Source organism: Mandrillus leucophaeus, unplaced genomic scaffold (genome assembly GCF_000951045.1).
Source record: "Mandrillus leucophaeus isolate KB7577 unplaced genomic scaffold, Mleu.le_1.0 Scaffold1097, whole genome shotgun sequence".
Classification (NCBI taxonomy): domain Eukaryota; kingdom Metazoa; phylum Chordata; class Mammalia; order Primates; family Cercopithecidae; genus Mandrillus; species Mandrillus leucophaeus.
This window is the reverse complement of record NW_012099176.1, coordinates 574-19,742: the sequence shown is the minus strand read 5'-3', so window position 1 is coordinate 19,742 and position 19,169 is coordinate 574. Positions and strand designations below refer to the sequence as shown.

The window sequence follows — 19,169 nt, the reverse complement described above, 5'->3', positions numbered from 1 at the left end:
CGGGGGAGGGAGGAGAGGAAAAAAGCCAGAGCTGCAGCAACAGCGTCTCAACCTGGGATGTGCACCAACCCCGGAGAGCGAGATCAAAGGGACTGGAAACAGACTGGGGACTGGTGGGGGGAGGGGGCCGGCCAGCCTGTGGAGTCCTCCCGGAGAAGCGGAGGGCCCGGCTTCCACTGTGACTCCAGCGGCCTGCTTGGGGTTTTAATTATTATTTTGAAATTTCTGAATCGAGCTAGAGCGAGATAGCGAGAGATCTCCGGAGACTGCGACTCGCTGGCTCTCTCTCCGAGATGATGCAGAGTGCGACTGTCCCCGCGGAAGGGGCTGTCAAGGGGCTCCCGGAGATGCTAGGTGTGCCGATGCAACGTAAGACACCCCCCTTTCTCTCTGATTTAATTCTAACACGACAACTAGCAGCCTCAGTCGCTGCGGGGCGGGCCGGACGCCGCTCGGGGGCCGGGAGGGGCCGGCGGCTGGGGCGCAGAGGCGGTCACAGGGCAGGGGCACCGGCCAGAGTGCCTTTCAGGGGGGCAGGCTCTTGGCTGTTTGAGGCCGAATGTAAACGCCTCCTGGATCATGCTTGAGGCGAGCCGAGTACCGAACCCCGCATCTCCAGCCCAAGGCTTTTCTTGGAACGCTGGGGAGAATGCTGTTTGGGGACACCCAGGGGTACGAGCTGTAGGCCAGGCCTGAGGGCGAAGGTGGTCCCCACAAATCTTTCGACGGTGTGACGGTCAACGCTCGCGGGACCGCGAGTGCAACTTCACCCCAGCTGGCGGGAAGTTGGAGAGCGCGTCTCTCGCCCCCGGGGCTGGCGGCGGCGAAGCCCCGGCCACACTCTTAATCCCTGCAGCCCGCGCCCTGGGCGTGCGCGGGTGCGTCCCCAGCCGCTACTGCCCGCGGCGCCCGCCGCGTGCGCCGCCGGAGACTGACTGCTCCTTGTGAGGGAATCTGCTCGCTGCATTCCAGCTAGCCTAGGAATGCAGGGGAGGGAGAAGCGCCCACAAGTTGTGAATTCCGGGTTCAAACCTTTGCGCACGCGAGGGCAGATGCTCAGGCTGGCTGGAGTTTGGAGAGGTAGAGACCGGGGTGTGTGGGCGCTTTGCTAGCCTGCCCTCCAGCTTTCTTCCCGCGTCCGAAATTAGCAAGGCGGCGGGAGCTCGGGGCGTGTTTATCCCCAAGTCTCTCTCTGTGTGTATGGGTGTGCGCGCGCAGAAATTTTTCCCAGAGGGAATCCATCTCTGTCCTTCACTCCTGAGCGGGAGTCCGCGAGAGGGAATCTGTGCGGAGGCCAGAACAGGTGCCCAATCGTCGCGAGCGGGCGCGCGCGGCGAGCGCCGGGGTGTCCCGCCCCTGTGGCTCGCACGCTCAGCAGGGCGCCCTGGGCACCCTGGAGAGACCAAGGAGTCCCCCGCTCTGCTTGCCAAGGGGTTTACTTCCGGCTGCGACTTCTTTAGTGGTGCGGTAGCTACATCTTCGGGGTTTACTTTAAGTAAGGACCGGCTCACCCAGGGATGGTGACTACCTACAAACTAGGGCGCACGAGCGCGCCCTCCTGCGCTTCGGGTCTCCATGGCAGGGTTTCTGTCCGGCGATACCTTGGAGGGCAGTCGTATCCTGGGCTTCCCTGGGAAGTTTTTGAGAAGGAACTAGAAAAGTATAGCTTCATCCAAGCCTATTTAGATTGTTTCTTGACTGTATTCTATAGTTCTTCTTTGCGTGTTTTTGTGTCAGCTGCTGGCAAACAGTTCCACGTCTGTGTTGAGTTTATTGCTAAGATGTTTTCATAGCAGGCATTGGAGGTTCACTGCTCCCCACACCCTGCACACAGGCAGGGACAGAGTGGGTTCTCAGTCTCTGCAAAAACGGAAACAAACGCTGGCAAAGGTGCACCGAGTCCTTAAGCTGCTTGTAGCTCTGCGCTAGTGAGGAGAGTGCGTGAGTGGGGAAAGGGTGTGTGTGTGTTACTAGTGTCCTTGGTACCCAGTACATCTGTGCTGTCATGGCTGTGGTCCGTAGGTGACCTGTCCGTTGGGACCGCAATGAAGGACGATGGTCTCTGCTCTGACGGCCTTTCTTGTGATGAGAGACGCTCTGATTGTCTCACTTTTTGCTTCCCTTATTCAGGGACAACTTTGATGTTCGACATCAGGGAGTCGTTTTGCTAAAATGCCCAGAACTCACCTTCAGAGCTACAGTTTGCCAAGGCTGAGTCTAGGTTCACACTGTGGAAAACTTGAAGTATACAAAGGAACTTCCTCCCTGCCCCCCACCCTCACCCCCACCCCAGGGTGGCCCAGCGAGACAGTGTCTAACCTAGAGGGGGTGGTCAGTTCTCCCTTTTGTCCGAGTTTTGTGACCTTGGTTGGAGGAGGCATTGGCCAAAAGTGAGGGGCCCATTCCCTGAAGACTTCCGGATCCAGCTTTTATTTCGTCTTGGAATATGAGTGGATTGTACCCTCTCTTGGAGCACATCTGGCTGCTGGCTGTTACGCTGTTGGTGCTGGGACCAGGGGATAGGTCCCCATCACCCGCATATACACAACTATTAGCTTTCTTGGGACTGGGCCCGTGGCCTGAGAAGGGGGAAGCTCAAGGGGTCGTGGGGCCAACCCTTGGGCCTTCCAGGACAGCAGGCTCTTAAATCCTAGGGGAGGGGAGACAAAAGAAACCCTCCCCCACAGGGGTCCCTCCAGTCGCCAACTAGAAGGTTTGGGTTTCCGCCTCAACACAGACATGTTCGCTTCTTCATCACAGGGAGTCACCATGAATGGAGCACTTGGGGACACAGATCTAGGTGTCCCCAAGCTCGGTGCCTCTAGTGCCCTCCTCTAGGGGCATTTTAGAAGAAGTGATTTAAATCCAGCTTATTTCGGCGGCAGCTGGACTATTCTTTTGCTTATTTGGGGATGGGTGAGGGGCATACCCTTTAGGGAAACGTTTCCAAGTGATGTAATAATTTCCCTCTCTTCGCTGGTCTTGCTCCAGACTTGGCCTCTTCCTTGCCACTGTGTCCCCGCCTCCCGCCCCCGCAGTCTCCTGTTCGGACTAACCGTTCGCGCCATCCATCGCCCTCCTGTTTTTTTCTTTTTTGTTTTTTGTTTTACCTCGCCTTGGTCGCGCGCCCCCCGGAGCGGGCCTCGTCGCTCCGACAGCCCTACAGCTGTCCCTACGGCCCGCACCGACAGCTCGTCCCCGCCACCTCCCTCCGGGCTGTAGGGACGTCGAGATCCGAATCCTCACAGCGCCCGACCGGGGCGTGTCGGGTGCAGGTGAGGCGAGAGCCTCCCGAGCCGCCTCCAAAACTCTCTCCCCGGACCTCGGCAGTCCCTCCACGCGTCGGGGCCCTGGCTGGACGGCCCTGTCCTCTGAGGAGACGAGGAAAAGCGCGGGGCATATAGGAAGGTGGTGCGTTTTATCTGCCTCGGTTTTGACCCATCTGCCATGTAGTCTCCCCAGGCACCGAGGGAAAGGACGACGGACGCCTGCGGCCAGATCCCTGGAGGGAGAGAGGGCAGAGAAGGAGGAGCCCCGCTGGGTCTCGGCTGGGGGTGGTATTTGGAATGCAGGCCTGGGGGTCTCTGTCGCCTTCCTTGTCTCCTAAAATGCTTCCATCAAGCTCTGGCGAACCCCGAAGCTGTAGGAAAAGGGTATTTTATTTTGTGTTTGGTAGGGTCGGGGTGAAGGACTTCCCTGGGGCTTCCCCTCCTGGGGCTCCTCCGGGGTGCGTGGGGTAAATGTCCCAGTGCAGGTAGCGTCGCGGATCCGAGTCCTCGGGGTTGTTGACCGTCCTTCCTCCAGGCCATTTCTTAAGGGGGTGAGACGGGTTCACTGCCCAAGACCAGCTCAAACGCTGGTGCTGTTCTTCCTGCCTTGTCTCCTTGTACGAGGAACACACACACACACACAAATTTTGTGTGTGTGTGTGTGTGTGTGTATATAATAGATTGAGATTCTATCATATTTCGAACATTCCGATACAGCAGCTGTGGGCACCATAGACCTCCCTCCCTGCGTCGCAAGAATATTCTCAGACGGGAGACAATTTTTACAGATGAGGCCAGCTGTCCCCGCCGGCAGATTCGGGCCTGATAGGTTGTGGGTTCCGAAGTCCTAACTGCTAGGATCCCGTTCCAGCCCCTGGCCAGAGCTGCGCACCACATAGAAGGGAGTTTGGAGAAACCCGGGTGAGCGCGGCAGCGCCCCGCTTGGGAGAGCGGATGGCCGAGGACGCCCAAGGGGCGAGAGGGCTCCGGCCTCCTCCTTTCCAGCGCCTTGTTATCTGAGAGGCCCATGAGCACGGAGGGAAGCTTGGCAAGCCGCTGTCCCAGTGCGCTTGGCATGTGGAGTTAACTGTTAAAGCCGGACACGGAGCACGCAAGTGCAGCAGGTGAGGGGTAAAGGTCTGCAATGAGCGGTCCGCAGTGTCCCGGCAAGTCGTAAAGTCGGGACTGAGAAGAAGCAGGACCTCACTCAAGTTTATTTCCTCGCTTGGCCGAGGTCCGGGCTCGCGGAAAACCAGAGCTAGGCGGGGCTACGCAGGGCTGATCGGGAGTGGCGTCCTAGGGTCTGGAAGCGCGACCCACAGGACCTCGCTGCGACCCGGGCAGGGCTCCTCCGCCCCGCGGGCAGATGCCGGCCTGGGTGGCCCGGGGAACAGACCATGAATTCTTTAAATGAGCGTTTGCTGCGCACCCGTGGGCGGCGCACGATCCTGGGCACTCGCCCGGGAATCCTGGGCGTGCTCTGGGTTTTGCGGGGCTCGCCGGTGGAGGTAGATCTGGACAGGGCGGCCCTTTGCGGGTAGCCGGCTTTGCGCTTACTGCGTCCCGCAGCCGTGGGTAAAGGTCGTAGCCCAGAAGGGGGCAAGGGAGGGACCGCCTCTCTGTCCTCCGGTGCACCGCAATAGGGGTTCCTGCGCCTTGGCCCTTTCGGTCCATCCGCCCAGCGGTTTGCGCCCGTTTTCGGAGCTTATTCTCTTAGGTGGCCCGGAGGTCCGACTGAGCTGGAATTAGTCAGGCCTGGAACCCCTTTGCTGCCCTTTAAAGTGGTGGCAGGGACTTTTCCCGCAAGGATAGGCGAGGCAGGCGCGAGTGCGACGACGCTCCCATTAAGAGGAGGCGGGGTGGAAACCTCTCTTCCTCTCCAGGCCCATTTCGTTCCAAGCATTTGGAATGACAAAATTAAACCCCAACCCCGGCGACTCGAGTCTTCTGTGACTGTTTAACCTTGGGAAAGCGATGCTCCTATTTTCGGAGGGGTTCCTCCTCCTGGGAGCTGGGAGGCCGCGGGCGGGTCCGCCCGGCCCGCGCGTTGGGCGGGTGTCCCGCTTGGTTCCCCCAGCTTAGTGGACCTTGACGAGCGCTGGAAACGTGTCAGGCTCCAGAGAAACAGAGTCTCTACCTAGGCGGCTGAGGATGTCAATTAAAATCGACCAGGGGAGGGAGTTGGTGGTACTGTGCGCCGCTGGGGAAGGCGAGGTGGCACGGGCCGCAGGGTGCACCCACCGCACGAGAGGCCGCGGCTGTACTGGGACCGAGTGCACCCCTGTGTCTCAGGGGGTTGGCTTTGTGCAGGATGGGACCTTATTATTTTTAGGCAGTGGGACAAATGTGTCTTTTAAAGGGATCTGAAGGGTGAAACTAATAAAGAAGGAAATGAATTACTAGAAAAGCCGTGGAGGGAGAAAACCCGGAGCGGCAGGAAGTTGAAGGAAGGACGACTGAAGCTAGGTGTATCTGCACCTGCCTCTTGACACGCCAAAAACAAAGCGGGGTTAAGGCAAGAATGTAGACTAAATGCTGTGAGGATTAGGGTAACGCGAGCCCTCAAGACGTCTCGGAGACCGCCTACAGGGCTGCAAATACCAGGGTCCATTTTAAAAAATCGAGTTGCTCCTAGAGGTGGGGTGGGGGTGGGAGAGCCGAGAAACCAGCAAAGCAATTTCTTTCCATTGAGCAGACAAAAACTTGGGCCACAGGAGCATCCTGTATTTTGAACAGTGACCCGATGACCCCGCTGGCCAGGTGTAGACAGCCTCAAGTCCTAAATATTTGCATTGTCGTAACTTCCCAGTTGCCTCGGATTTTAATGCCCTTTCACTCTGCGTTACAGTCAATTAGTGATTACTTAGCACCCGCATTAGCAGACTGAAGCTGGAGACCCCAGTCTGGGAGGAGAGGGAGGAGCCGGGGGAAGGAGGATGGGGCTTGCAGTCCTGCAGGGATGGAACATTAGTTAACAAGAATTAACCGTTCTTTCTATTACCTGGTTATGAAATCTGCTTTGAGCTTCTTGTTTTGGGCAGGAATGGTGGGTATTTAGTAGATTTCTCTGGCCGGGAAACTTGTGTCTTCTTCCTATTGAAGAGTTGTAGATGGGGGAAGGGTGGGTGAAACTTGATAAAGGGACCTTGTGCCTTTTCTTTCAGTTAAGGAAATTTTTCAGGAACAGAGCTGAGGAGCTGTGGAACGCATAGGGACTTGGAACCAGTTTAGCTGAAGAGAGGACAGAAGGAGTAATATTACCCACTTTGAGAAACCCAAGGTTAGAGACAGACTGAAGCAGCAGTTTGCTGTGGCATCACCAAATACATGACTGCATAGACTGCTGAATTTGGAGAGGGCTGGCTGAGGCGCCGTTGAGGGGGTTTTACGTTTGCAACAGTGTTTTGCCTTTCTCCCTTCCTGGAATGCGCGTTAACAATGCCCATAACAGAGATGTGGGCAAATAGAGTCCACTGCTTTTAGTAAAATTCCCCCGGGGTCTGGTGACTTGAATTTCTCTTTCTCCCTCCTCCTCCTTCCCCTCTTCTCCCAACTTCTTCTGTCTATCCCTTCCTTCCTTTGCAGAATCTTTGCGGGGAGAAACATGGGATTGTGCAGGAATTCACGGCACAGGGCTTTTACTCGGGGGGTCGTGTGTCCAGCAGGCTGCACGGTGGTGGACCCATCTCTCTTTCTAGGTGCCCTGGGAGGGGAGCACAGGTGCTGCCTATAGGACAGAAGCCGCCCTGGAGCTGGGCTCTTATTGTTTGTGGTAGGAAGAAATCAACTAAAATTAGATGCCACTGTGAGGTTTTACCTTATTCAGTCCTCAATTTTATAGGATCCCTGATCAAAATGGAGCACAAATCAACCATTTTGAGGCACTGCTCTTGGGGGTAGGTGGACAGTTTTGGTTTAATTGGTGAAAATGAAATGGATTGTCTCTTGGAAAATGGACTTTGGGGTTAACTGTATGAGTGGCTGACTGGAAAGTCGTCTTGGGAGGTGAGTCCTACCTCCTGCTGTAATTTCGGTGGATTTCTTTTCTCAGATCTCCCCACCCTATTCCCTCTGTCAGTCTGGGTCTAGCCACAGATGTTTTACTGCAGTACCTCACCCCCACATGTCTTTAAAGTATAATTTGCTTTAATTATGATGTTAGGGGGTTAAGGGATTGGTTCTGGGAATAGCTTAATAGAGACAAAACTTGCAGCCAAATTAATTGAAAGTTTCTTGTTATGAGGGAAACATTGCCAAACATATGGAAAATTGTTACAGAGTGAGACATCAGAAAAATACATTGTAGAGATTTAACAATGATTAAATGTGAAAATGGAGTGGAAATAGATACGTCTACAACATTTCCATATACGAACCTGGATTTGTTTAATGTAATTTTCTGTTTTATTTGCAATTACTGAGAATATTTGATATCCTACTGAAGAATACTAATTACGTGACGGTGTATCACCTAGGAAATAATCCTATCCCTGCAAATACATATTTACATTGTATATTTCATTGTTACTCACCTCTTTATGTTAAAATATTATCCAAATTACAGCCTTAAAATGATAACATCAAAATTATCTTCAGTTTGCTTTTGAATTTGCTGTTTTATTGAAGAGGTTACTATTTTTGACAAAGCCGAAAAAGAACAAAGGAGATTTTCAAAGGCACCCCAAACCACTGCATAAAGCAAACAGTAAAAGTGGGAAGGATTCTGGAAGGCAAGTGAAGGGAAAGGACGGCTTCAGGTGTGATCATTTCTGATGTGAGAAGGATTTGCTGACTTTTTTTTCTGGTTGCTAGTCATTTGTCAAGACAAACCAGAAACAATTAGAAATTAGATAAAAAGACGTGAGTACACTGATGCATTTTAAAAAATGTCAGTGGATATGATGATAGAGGATATGATTTACCTTCAGTGTGATGCCAATTTTTAAAATTAGAATTTTTCCAATATTTTTGTGGCTAGCCCAGCTCTCTATGTTTAATGCTGCTGTCATCATCATGAACTACCTTGATGTTCAATGTGCCTTTTCTCTTTACGTTTGAAAGAATTAATGTTGGAATTTTGTGCTTTAGCTGTGTTATGAGATTATTACTAGGTTGTGAATATCCCTTATGAGGAATTTTATAAAAACATTTTGGAAAATTCTGTTATTGCCTCTTCAAGATATGCTGATTTAGAATAAGCAAGAATATAAAAACAGGACCTACAAACTGTTCAACAAAAATGAATGTTCTTTAATGACAAAGAGCCAGGGTTGGGGGGCGGCACACACTAGATTTGTCATGGAAAACTGAGTCGTGGGCCTCAGGTTTTCCCTGTGTGGGGACTGCATGGATGAATCAGGCCTTGGTTCCTTTGGTCACAATTACCAGGTGATTTAAAAGGCAAATTGTGACCAGAAAACAGGATTTTATCATCAGTGGTGATGGTGGCTACTTTGAAATGGAAAGTTTTATTTTTGAAATATTTATCCAATAATAGACCTCTTAATTTAATTTTAATGTAACTATACCTCCGTTATAAATCTTTGACCTGGACATTTCAGAACTCAGATATGTGTTTAGGCAGGCATGCCATAACTTGGTATATCCTGTGGTTTCACCTTGTTGATGCATTTTTAGAATTAGTCATTCCCAGACTAAATCAATGAGCCCCCCACTGACAGTATTTCCCAAGCCTGCCTTTAGAAAACCATCTTCCTTCTTTCTTACTCAGGGAACCTGAGGCAAGAGAACAGCAATGTCTGCAATTTGTTGTTTTCTCTTCCTTACGTGTGGGAAAGGAATGGAAAATTTCAAGAAAAACATTTGCATAATATTTCAACTGCGTATGCCCCACTTGGCGTCTCCTTTCAGTTAGTAGTCAGTAAAGAAACTTAACAAATAAATACAATTACACGTTTTTGGAAATATATATTGGCCAAATGTTATTTGAGACAAAGCTCAAAAAACTGCTTACTTCTGGAGGAAAATCACCAGCAAAAAGGTTTTGGGCAAAAATCCCAGATGGAGGTGGCTTTGATTGAGCCCAGGTGGAAGCCATCAGACCCAGAGAAAAAGAAGGTTTAGTCCTAATTCGGCCTCAACCTGTGTACCCGTAGGGAAGCCCCTTATTCTCAGAACCTTTTAAACATAGACAATGAATGTCTGCTTCACAGGGTGTCTGGGGGGAGGGAATGAGCTTGCCAATTTGAAGGTACTTGACCAAGTTCGGAGTGCTGGCGGTCTTAAGGTACTCAGAGACTGGGATCACAGCTCCCATTTCACAGACACAGCCACCCTTGGGAGCACTGCTGGCTGTCCCAAGAGGATGGCCACCCGAGCGGGAATATTGTGGGGTCTGCAAACAGGGAGCCCTGCAAGTGGCTCCCATGGACCCAGCTCCTTTTCTGGAAAGCAGCAAGGAAAAACCTTGTCCTGAGCATTAGGCTGTCAAGTCAAAGCATGAAACAAAAAGAACACTTCATCCAAAAGGCGGTTAAAAAGCAAAGGGAGTTAAAAAGCAAAAGCCTCACAGGAGGCACATCAAGCTGGCACAGCCATATGTTTGGCACATCAAAGTACAAATTTTACAAAATATTAATCTGGTCTCAGAGCACAGTTAAATAAACATTGTTCCCCTTTAAAATTATTATAATCAAGATAAGGGCTCGCTATGTTGCCCAGACTGGTCTCGAACTTCTGGGTTCAAGTAATCCTCTCACCTTGGCCTCCCAAAGTGCTGGGATTGACAGGTGTGAGCCACCGTGCCAGGCCTAAACATTATTCCTATCAGTACAAAGTAACTTAGTTTTAAAAATATTTAAGTAGCGCATCAGCATTATGATTTCAATGGAAAGATCTGAAATTCTGACTCCTTTCCCCAGAAAGGTGCCTTTTCTTAAATATATTTTAGAAGTCATTGTCAGATATGTTGGCTTTCATATTAGTCTCTTTAGTGGAATTTTTTTTCCTTTACCCTTTTGATCTTCTGTGACCAAAGGGATAGAAAACACCATTTTTCAAATAATTAAAATCGATCAAACAAACACAAACCCTCCGTGAAATGTTTCATGGTGGCCCCTGGTTCCTTGAGAGCAGTTTCTTGGCAATGAAGAAACGTGAGTGGGGAATACAAATGCATGATATTTATTATCTCTCACCAGAGGGGTGTGGGCAGCTTGGTCTGCCACGGATCACATCAGACCTTTTGATCTCTTCCACTTCCCAGCTTTCAGAAACCACTAATGGAGGAATTTGGGGATTTAAAAATGGAATCCAGTTTCTGATGGGTCGCTCTGAAAAATAAGCCTGATGTGCCCCTATCACAATGCTTCAGGTGCTTTGAGGGCTGCCTATCACGTTGTGAGTTTTAAAAGCTTCCTCGATGAAGAAGGAGATTACGGCTACTGGGGAAGGGTCTGTAGCCATTTCTTATCAAGCAAGAAATAGTCTCTTTTCCTTTGAGCATTTAGATATCTCTAGGAAAAAATGCTAGAAGCCCCAAACGTTAATTTGAACCCAATCTACCCTCACCTGGATACATTACAGCAACAGTGAAGTAAGATCAGGCAGTTGTGGCCTCAACCTCCTCATTTTTACCAGCCACATGCTGGGGGAGACCAAGGTCTGGCAAATTTGTCCTCATTCTGCAGAGGAAAAAGTCTGCCAGATTTCTTTATTCCAGAAAGACTGAGCCCTTGTAATACTGCATTGTCTGCTGTTTATACTCCAGGATCAGGTTGATTAGAAAAGTGTGTGTCTTTGGAAAGCTTTAGAATTAAGGGAGCGGAAGAGAGTTCTGAGTGTTTAGGAGGGGGGTGAGGGAGGGAAATCAGGTATATTGGGAAATAATGAATCATGAAGTAATTTTGATACTGCATTGTCTGCTGTTTATACTCCAGGATCATGTTGATTAGAAAAGTGTGTGTCTTTGGAACACTTTAGAATTAAGGGAGTGAAAGAGAGTTCTGAGTGTTTAGGAGGGGGGTGAGGGAGGGAAAAGGTATATTAGGAAATAATGAATCATGAAGTAATTTTGATACACTTTAAATATAGACATGCATCTTGTTGGCAACTGGCTATTAGACCGTGAAGGAGAGAGCTAACCATTGGCCTTGGACAGTGGGACTATGGGGGCTCGGTGTTTTACATGCATTACCTGATGTGACCATAACACAGCTACCCCAAGAGTGGTATGATTATCTCCTTTTTATAGATATGAAAATCAAGGCTTGAAGACGTTAAGCAATTTGCCCAAGATCACATACAGGGTGGAATTTAGGATCTGAGCTCAGGTCTGACTAGATCTGGAATTTTTTGGCATTTGGAAGACCTAAAGGTTTGGAGATCTAAACTCTGAGCAGAACTGAAAACTTTCAAATTCTCCAAATATTTTTAAATTTTTGTTGTGTGTGTGTGTGTGTTTTCTTTTTGTTTTGTTTTTGTTTTTGAGACAGAGTCTTGCTCTGTTTGCCCAGACTGGAATGCAGTGATGCAATCATGGCTCACTGCAGCCTTGGACTCCTGGGCTCCAGCTATCCTCCTGCCTCGGCCTGCCTGGAGAATTTTTTTTTTTTTTACAGACGGGGTCTCACTAGGTTGCCCAGGCTGATCTCCCAGTATTTTTAAGCCTTCTCCAAAAAAGTATTTGAAACAATGTTTCTACTTCCCTCTGCTTTTCTAGTTCACTCACTCCCTACTCTCCCTACTGCTTCAGGATTGGACAGCTCCCTCCTTCAGCTAAGCCTTCCTTTCCACAGACAGAGCTTGATTTCAGAACTGGCTTTTTTTCCAGAGTGGCAATGCCTCATCCCATGTATGAAGATGTGAGTGCATGTGTTTGTGTGTGTGTGTTTGTGTACATGTGAGTATGTGTCTTTGAGACTATGTGAATATGCATGTACATTTGTCTGTATGTATATGTGACTGTGGTACATGTGTGTGCCTTTGTATATGTAGAAATGTATGTGTCTCAAGGTGTATCTTTATTTGTGATTGTGTTTCTCTGTATGTGTATGTATGTGTCTGTGCTATGTGCATGTCTGTATATAAGTATGGTGTGGGTATGTGTATATATATATATCTGCATGAATATTGAGTGTGTATGCGAGTGCATGTGAGGATGTCTGTATATGTTCATGCAGGTACATGTGGGCTTAGGTCTGTGCCTTGCCTATGTACCTCTGCATGACTGGGAATGCTCCGGTGGGCGGGCCTTGCAGATGGGGAGTGTATTGTTCTATGTGGTTTAGCATTTCCAAAGATTCTTTGGCTGTTCCAGGGACATTACTTTTTTGTTTCTGAGTTTACCCTCTGCAGAGCCCCAGCAGAGAGCATCGTCACGAAACACTTATGGGCAGATAAGAGAAAAACTTTCATTTTAAGTGAAGTGACTCCTCATATTGGGAACTGAGTTATTAGATCAAATTTTGTCCTTAGTGACTCCAAGCATCTGCATAAATTCCAATTTTAAAGTGGAATTTTTGAGATAGTAAATACTGCATGAAATACGTTGAGCTTATTGGGGATTTGGAAATTGTCTTGCCCCTTGCAAATTTTGGTTACAACTTTCTTTTCTTTCCTTCCTTCCTTCCTTCCTTCCTTCCTTCCTTCCTTCCTTCCTTCCTTCCTTCCTTCTGTTTTGAGAGAGAGGGTCTTGCTCTGTCACCCAGGCTGCATATCTGGGCTCACTGCAATTTCCACCTCCTGGGTTCAAGCGATTCTCATGCCTCAGCCTCCTGGGTAACTGGGATTATAGGCATGCACCACCATGCCTGGCTAATTTTTGTTTTTTTAGTAGAGACGGGATTTCACCATGTTAGCCAGGCTGGTGTCAAACTCCTGGCCTCAAATGAGCTGCCCGCCTTGACCTCCTAAAGTGCCAGGATTACAGATGTGAGCCACTGCACCTCTGTAAGAAAAGGGGAGGGGAGATAGTTCTCCCCTCCTCTCCCCTGCAAGAGGAGGTCAAGGCAGTCTTCCTCAACACCTCCTCCCTCAGGAGGAGGAGATCCGGTTCATGCACCAGAACTTTATTTCTGGTAGGAAACCTAGATAAACTGTTCTGTTCAGCCTTTCTAAACTGTAAACATAATACTTTATTATAGGTTTAATTAAAAGGCTTATGTTGCTCTTTGAAAAATTTCCAGATAGTTTATATTTTTTACTAATCTAAATAATTACCTGGGGCCCACGTTGCCTGGAGTGTGGGGGTCTGAGTTCACAGGTCTCCACATCCTCACAAGTAGGGATGGGCGCCATCAACAGGCAGGCACCTTGTAGCTGGAGGAGGAGATGGTGGACAGAGGCTGCTGCTTCCCGCCGTCCCCTGGACATTAGGCGTCCATCCCATGACACATGCACACTGGATGCCTGTGTCATCTCAGTTTGTGCCTCCAACGTTTCCATTTGCCCAGCTGTTAGGGAGCTCAAGAGGCCAGTGGTCTTATAATCCCTTGTCGCTATACATGGAATCGTGTTGAGACTCTCTCTCTGCCACAATTTCCTATCTAAAACAATGACAGGCTCAAGCCAAGTAAGGGGATAGTTCAGGCCCCTTGAGCTCTCAGGCTGGGTTAGTCCATCTTCAGGAAAGCAGCAGCACAGGCTATTGGTTGGAATTCCGGCTCCCCTACTGTGGGCCTTGGACACATCGCCTGATCTCGCAAAGGCTCAGTTTCCTCAGCTGTAAAATGGGAATGGTAATTCCTCCCTCGCTGAGAGTGGTTCACTGAGGTCATACACACTCAAGCCCTGACGTGGCTCATAACAGGCTTCTGATGCCGGCGTGTACTACTGTGATTGGAATATTGGAGATCTTTTAGAGCATTTCCAAATTATCTTTGTTTAATCCCCACATCAAAATCTACAGTGGAATAGAAAAGCTTTTTAATTCTTAACTTAAAGGGCACCCTTGGTAGGCCCCTTCCATTTTTGCCAAACCAGAGGGCCCTGGTTTGGTCCCAAGGCCTCTCTGTGAGGACCTCTAGTTTGGGCAACCCAGAGTGACCCAGCGTGGATCCTCTCCTCCAAGCTCGAGGCTGAAATGGCTTGTCTGTCTGCTTTTAGTGTTGTTCCTCAACATGATGCTGTTTCTGCTTACAAGCCTCTAAAACTCCCCTGCCCGCCGTTCCCTGCATACATTAGCCCTAATGTATTCTCTCTTGAATACTCATCAGATTAAGGCTCCCACTAGATATCTTGCTCGAAATAAATTTTATGGGCATACGTCCTCACCCTCATCCCATGCACTGGTGGCTAGGAGGAGAAATATAGCCAGATCTCTCCTCAGAGGGCTGGTCAAACAACAATTAGGTGGGAATCTGCGGCCCCTCAGCCCCTCTTGCCCAGGAGCCAAGGGAGGTGCAAGGAGTTGGGCTAGCTCCTGGCCTGCATGCCAGGGGCCAGTGAGGATGGTGCTTCATCTGGGTTCTCAAAGGGTTAATTGCCCCCTGGGGCTAGGGCCCAGCTCCTGGAAATCCAGATCACACAAAGAAGCCCCTGACCTGACTCCCAGGGCAGAGGTGCGGCTGTGCCACTGGGGCATGAAGCCCTGCACGGCTCTGCCTGGCAGCCTCCTGCCACGGCTCTGCCCTGCTGTTGGGGCTCAGTGGGCACATGGCACTGCCCTGTGGCACACAGCAGGCCTTGTTCACACATTCTGCTGGCTCTGCATGCCCTTTGTCCTTAACTCACTTCCCTGAGTTGGGAGGGCTTCCTGGTTGGGTCTCCCCTCCTCTCCCCTGCAAGAAGAGGCCTGGGCAGTCCTCCCAGACACCTCCTCCCTCAGCCTTTCCGCTGCTCAGCAGACCGCAGGGGCACTGAACTCAGCTCATGCTGGAGAAACCCGCTCCCCTTTGCCCTTCATAACTTTCCTGACCTGAGCTGTCCCCTACTTTCTCCTGCTGGATCCCGGGGGTGTCACACCACAGGAGTTCCTGGCTAATCACCCTTCATAGACTGGCGGGCTCAAGGGTCACCTCCTCATCAAGACCCTCCAGGGCCCTCCAGAGATGCCAGCCAGCCCCTGATGGGCCCTGGAGGGAGGCCAGGGGTGTGGCTGAGTGAGTCCCTGCGTGGGGCAGACAGGCATGGCCCCAGGCCGCTGGCATAGTTGCTGTGTGAGGCGGCCACTCGGCCTCCACGGGACAGTCATGACATTTCTGCAGGGATGCTTGTGAGGGCTCCAGGAGAAAATGCCCAGGAACATGGGTGCCTAACTTGCCTTTCCGTGGGCTTGACAGTTATCTCCTAATAGTAGCAAGCGTTTCTTGAGCACCTACTGTATACTGGGGCCTGTCCTAAAAATTGTCCCTGTATCAATCCGTTTGCTCTTCACAACAATCCTACAGGCACTACTGTCATCATCACCCCCTTTTACAGGCGAGGAAACTGAGGCAGAGAGAGGCTAAGTTATTTGTCCAAGTTTAAAAAGCAGAGTCAGGATCCAAACCCGGGCAGCTGAGCTCCAGAAGCCACATTCCCACCCCATGCCCTGCCCATCCCCTCACTGGGTGGAAATCCCTGTGGCCGTCAGGTGCTCAGTACTTTGCTGGGCACACTGGAACTCCTGGGTAAGTACTGATTGGCTGGACAATGTATTTCTCAAGGAGGAAAACTGTGGAGATAGAAAAAAAAAAAAAAAAGAATCCTATATATACTGGGACGATTAGCAAGTGGGACACCTGATAGTTTTCATGGGATATTTTGGTCTGAGAAAGGGAAAGGGGTCAACAGGCAAGGCATGTATACCAGGCCTGACTTCCACACAAATACTGGTGGTACTGGGGCCATGAAGGGAATAGGCTGGGGCTGGGGTTTAACTGTGCCCAAGGTTGTCACTTCTGTGTACAGGGCTAGTGATGGCATTTGGTGATTGTCCCAATAGCCTATTTATAGGTTTTAAGTATAAATGTCTTAATAGTTAAGAAAGCCTTCTCTCTACATAGGTTTAGATGTGTTTAAAATTTTTCTTAGTATGTTGAGGGTAATTCCTTTATGTTAACACTTTTTAAATTATATCACAACCAACAAACATGATATGAATCAAAAACATGTATGAGGCCGGGCACGGTGGCTCACGCCTGTAATCCTAGCATTTTGGGAGGCCGAGGCAGGCGAATCACCTGAGGTTGGGAGTTTGAGACCAGCCTGGCCAACATAGTGAAACCCATTACTACTAAAAATACAAAAAGTAGCCGGGTGTGGTGGCACGCACCTGTAATCCCAGCTACTCAGGAGGCTGAGGCAGGAGAATCGCTTGAACCCAAGAGGTGGAGGTTGCAGTGAGCCGAGATTGTACCGCTGCACTCCAGGCTGGTCAACAGAGCGAAACTCCGTCTCAAAACAAAACAAAACAAAACAAAACAAAACAAAACAAAAAACCATGTATGATTCATGAGAGATTTGGCTTTACTGCTGCTGACATTTCGGAGTGTACAGGAGAAACTAGTGAAAAACTGTTTCAAGGTGAGCTTCTCAGACACGATTTGATCAATTTATTATTTAGTGATAAACATCCGTGGTGTTACCCTTGTGTGCCAGGCACCACGCTAGGCAGTGAGTGTTTAGACGAACAACGAGCAAAGGTGTCTTTTATAATAGGGATGGGAACCCTGGGGTTTCCAGCCTTGCGAGTGCTGTATCAGGAGGATACTCTAGGAGGCCAAACGCTTGCACTTTTATGTTTTTGTTCTTAGTACTTGTTGATTTGTCACCTTCTTTTTTTTGAAAAGCACAGGGGAAAATGGCTAGCGATCCTAGCACTGTTTGTTCATCCAACCATGGAAACTTGACCATTTTGTAGATTTTGAAACAGTCAGTGACTCAAAATACTATCAAATGCCCAAGCAATCTCTTGGAAAGATGGGACGGTGGAGAAACAGACCTCAGATAGGAAGTCACCCAGGACAGGAACCAGATCGGGCGGTGGTTAGGGTTCCGTTGCAGACAACAGAGTCCACTTTCACTATTTAAGTGAAAAGTGATTAATCATCAGGTGGCAGGTGGCTTTCAACTCAGTGGAGCCCGCTGGGTGGAGCTTCCAGGATAACTCTCAGCCCCCCAAATTGCACTGCCTCTGCCGTGACTGACCAGGACAGTGCAACACCCAACACAGCACCTCATCGCCTCCGCCATGACGCACATCAGCACAAGGGGAGCCTGTCCCTCAGCTGTCTTGACATTCAGCTCAGTTTTGAATTCAAGTCTCTCCCAAGAGCGTTTGATTGGAAGACTCAATCATCTTCAAAATGTGAGCCACAAGGGCATCTGGAGAAGCAGTTTCCAGCTTTCCTATCTGCAGCACAGGAAGGCACATTAGGATGAGGTATTGATCCAGCCGATCTATGGTATCGGTTGCAGTTCATTAAAATATTGAGATTTTCTCTACAAGAGCACCCTCAGGCCTGGACCTCGATCACTGCCCACCCCCTCCCCCACACCGTATTTATCATTTGCTTTTCAGGACAGATGGCCTTTTAGTCCAGGCCTGGGCAGGGCTTATTTTGGGGGCTGATGTTTTTAGCAGAGCTTCCAATCACTTGTGAAAATGTCGTGGAAACAGAGGTGGATGTTGCTGAGCCTTCCTGGCCTGTTGGCTGTGGAACTGCAGCTGACATAAATGGCTTAGCTGCTGCAGCTAGCCTTGTGGTGCCTTTAGAAACAGATGACTCCTCTGGGCCAAAGTCACCCCAAGCCAGAATACACAGCCTGTCTCTTATACACATCTAGATGTAGCCTTGTGGTGCCCTTAGAAACAGATGACTCCTCTGGGCCAAAGTCACCCCAAGCCAGAATACACAGCCTGGCCAGCAAAGCAAGGGTTGGCTTTCAGTCCCCACTTGTCCCTTGACCATGCACCTTTGTGTGCAGTGTACAACCTGTGCAACTACATGCAACAGCTCTGTGGTTTGGGCCATGTCTGTTTCCACCACCAGCAGAATGGGAAGGCAACTGCCAGGGCCTGGCCTGGTTAGCAGGGCTGTGTGGAAGGCTCACAGTACCTCTCTCTCCTCTTCCTCACAGAGATCCCCCAGTGTGCTGGCTGCAACCAGCACATCTTGGACAAGTTCATCCTGAAGGTCCTGGACAGACACTGGCACAGCTCCTGCCTCAAGTGTGCAGACTGCCAGATGCAGCTGGCGGACAGGTGCTTCTCCAGGGCCGGGAGCGTCTACTGCAAGGAGGACTTCTTCAAGTAAGTCAGAATAGTCCCTGTCGTGGCCCTGGCCTGTCTCTGCCTCTCCCCATGCAGTGAGGGGGAAGTTTGCAGCGGGGTAGGCCAGGGAGGGTGGAGAGTCCACTCTGGGAGGGGCAGGTAAGTCCTGGAGCTGAGAGGATGCCCCTTGTTGAGCTCCCCCTTCTGATCAGTGGCCCATCACTGCCGGAGGTCCAGCCTCTAGGCCTCATTTGATCTCTGCATGGGGCAGGGGTGAGGAGCCAGAGGCTTTGGGCCATATTTCTCCAGGGTGGTTGACAAAGGAGTCCTGCAGATCTCCTTTGCTGCTCCAAAGAGCAACAGAAAGAGTTGCTCTTTCTTTCTGTCCTGATATATTAGCACTTCAGGGCATGTGGTCGTAACATTACCACAACTTTCAGAGCAGGTGCTTTTAGGTTCGTGTCCACATCTAGAAGCATCTCCGTGGCTGTGTTTGCACAGCCTGCTTCAAGGGCCTTTGAGGCTTGCAAGAGTTGCTTCTGGCAGGAGGCACAGCCAGGCTCAGTCAGTGTTGTCACTTTATATGGAAACATGATCAAGAAAGAGGCAGTTGCGTGTGATGGTTGAGTCCAGACTCTGCCTGAATTTGAACGCACTTATTGGCGGTGTGCTCTTGGGAAGGTTGCTTAACTTCTCTGTGCCTCAGTTTGTTTATCTGTAAAATGGGGCTCACAGTAATAGTCCCT

At 49.9% G+C, this 19,169-nt stretch overlaps 1 protein-coding gene across 1 annotated transcript; it reads left to right on the top strand.

The window, feature by feature from the left end:
• The first annotated feature begins 49 nt into the window (after positions 1-49).
• On the top strand, positions 50-18,703 carry LOC105546380 (LIM/homeobox protein Lhx4-like). The gene is made up of 2 exons (XM_011989560.1): positions 50-369; positions 18,291-18,703. The coding sequence occupies exons 1-2, from the start codon at positions 294-296 to the stop codon at positions 18,464-18,466; spliced, it is 252 nt and encodes an 83-aa protein (XP_011844950.1). The 5' UTR covers positions 50-293; the 3' UTR covers positions 18,467-18,703.
• Positions 18,704-19,169: the final 466 nt, after the last annotated feature.

What these genes read in the sequence shown, in the direction of transcription:
- LOC105546380 (XM_011989560.1), top strand. Translation starts at nt 294, where the DNA reads ATGATGCAGAGTGCGACTGTCCCCGCGGAAGGGGCTGTCAAGGGGCTC. An exon ending in GCTAGGTGTGCCGATGCAAC is followed by an intron (nt 370 to 18,290) that starts GTAAGACACCCC and finishes TCTTCCTCACAG; the next exon opens with AGATCCCCCAGTGTGCTGGC.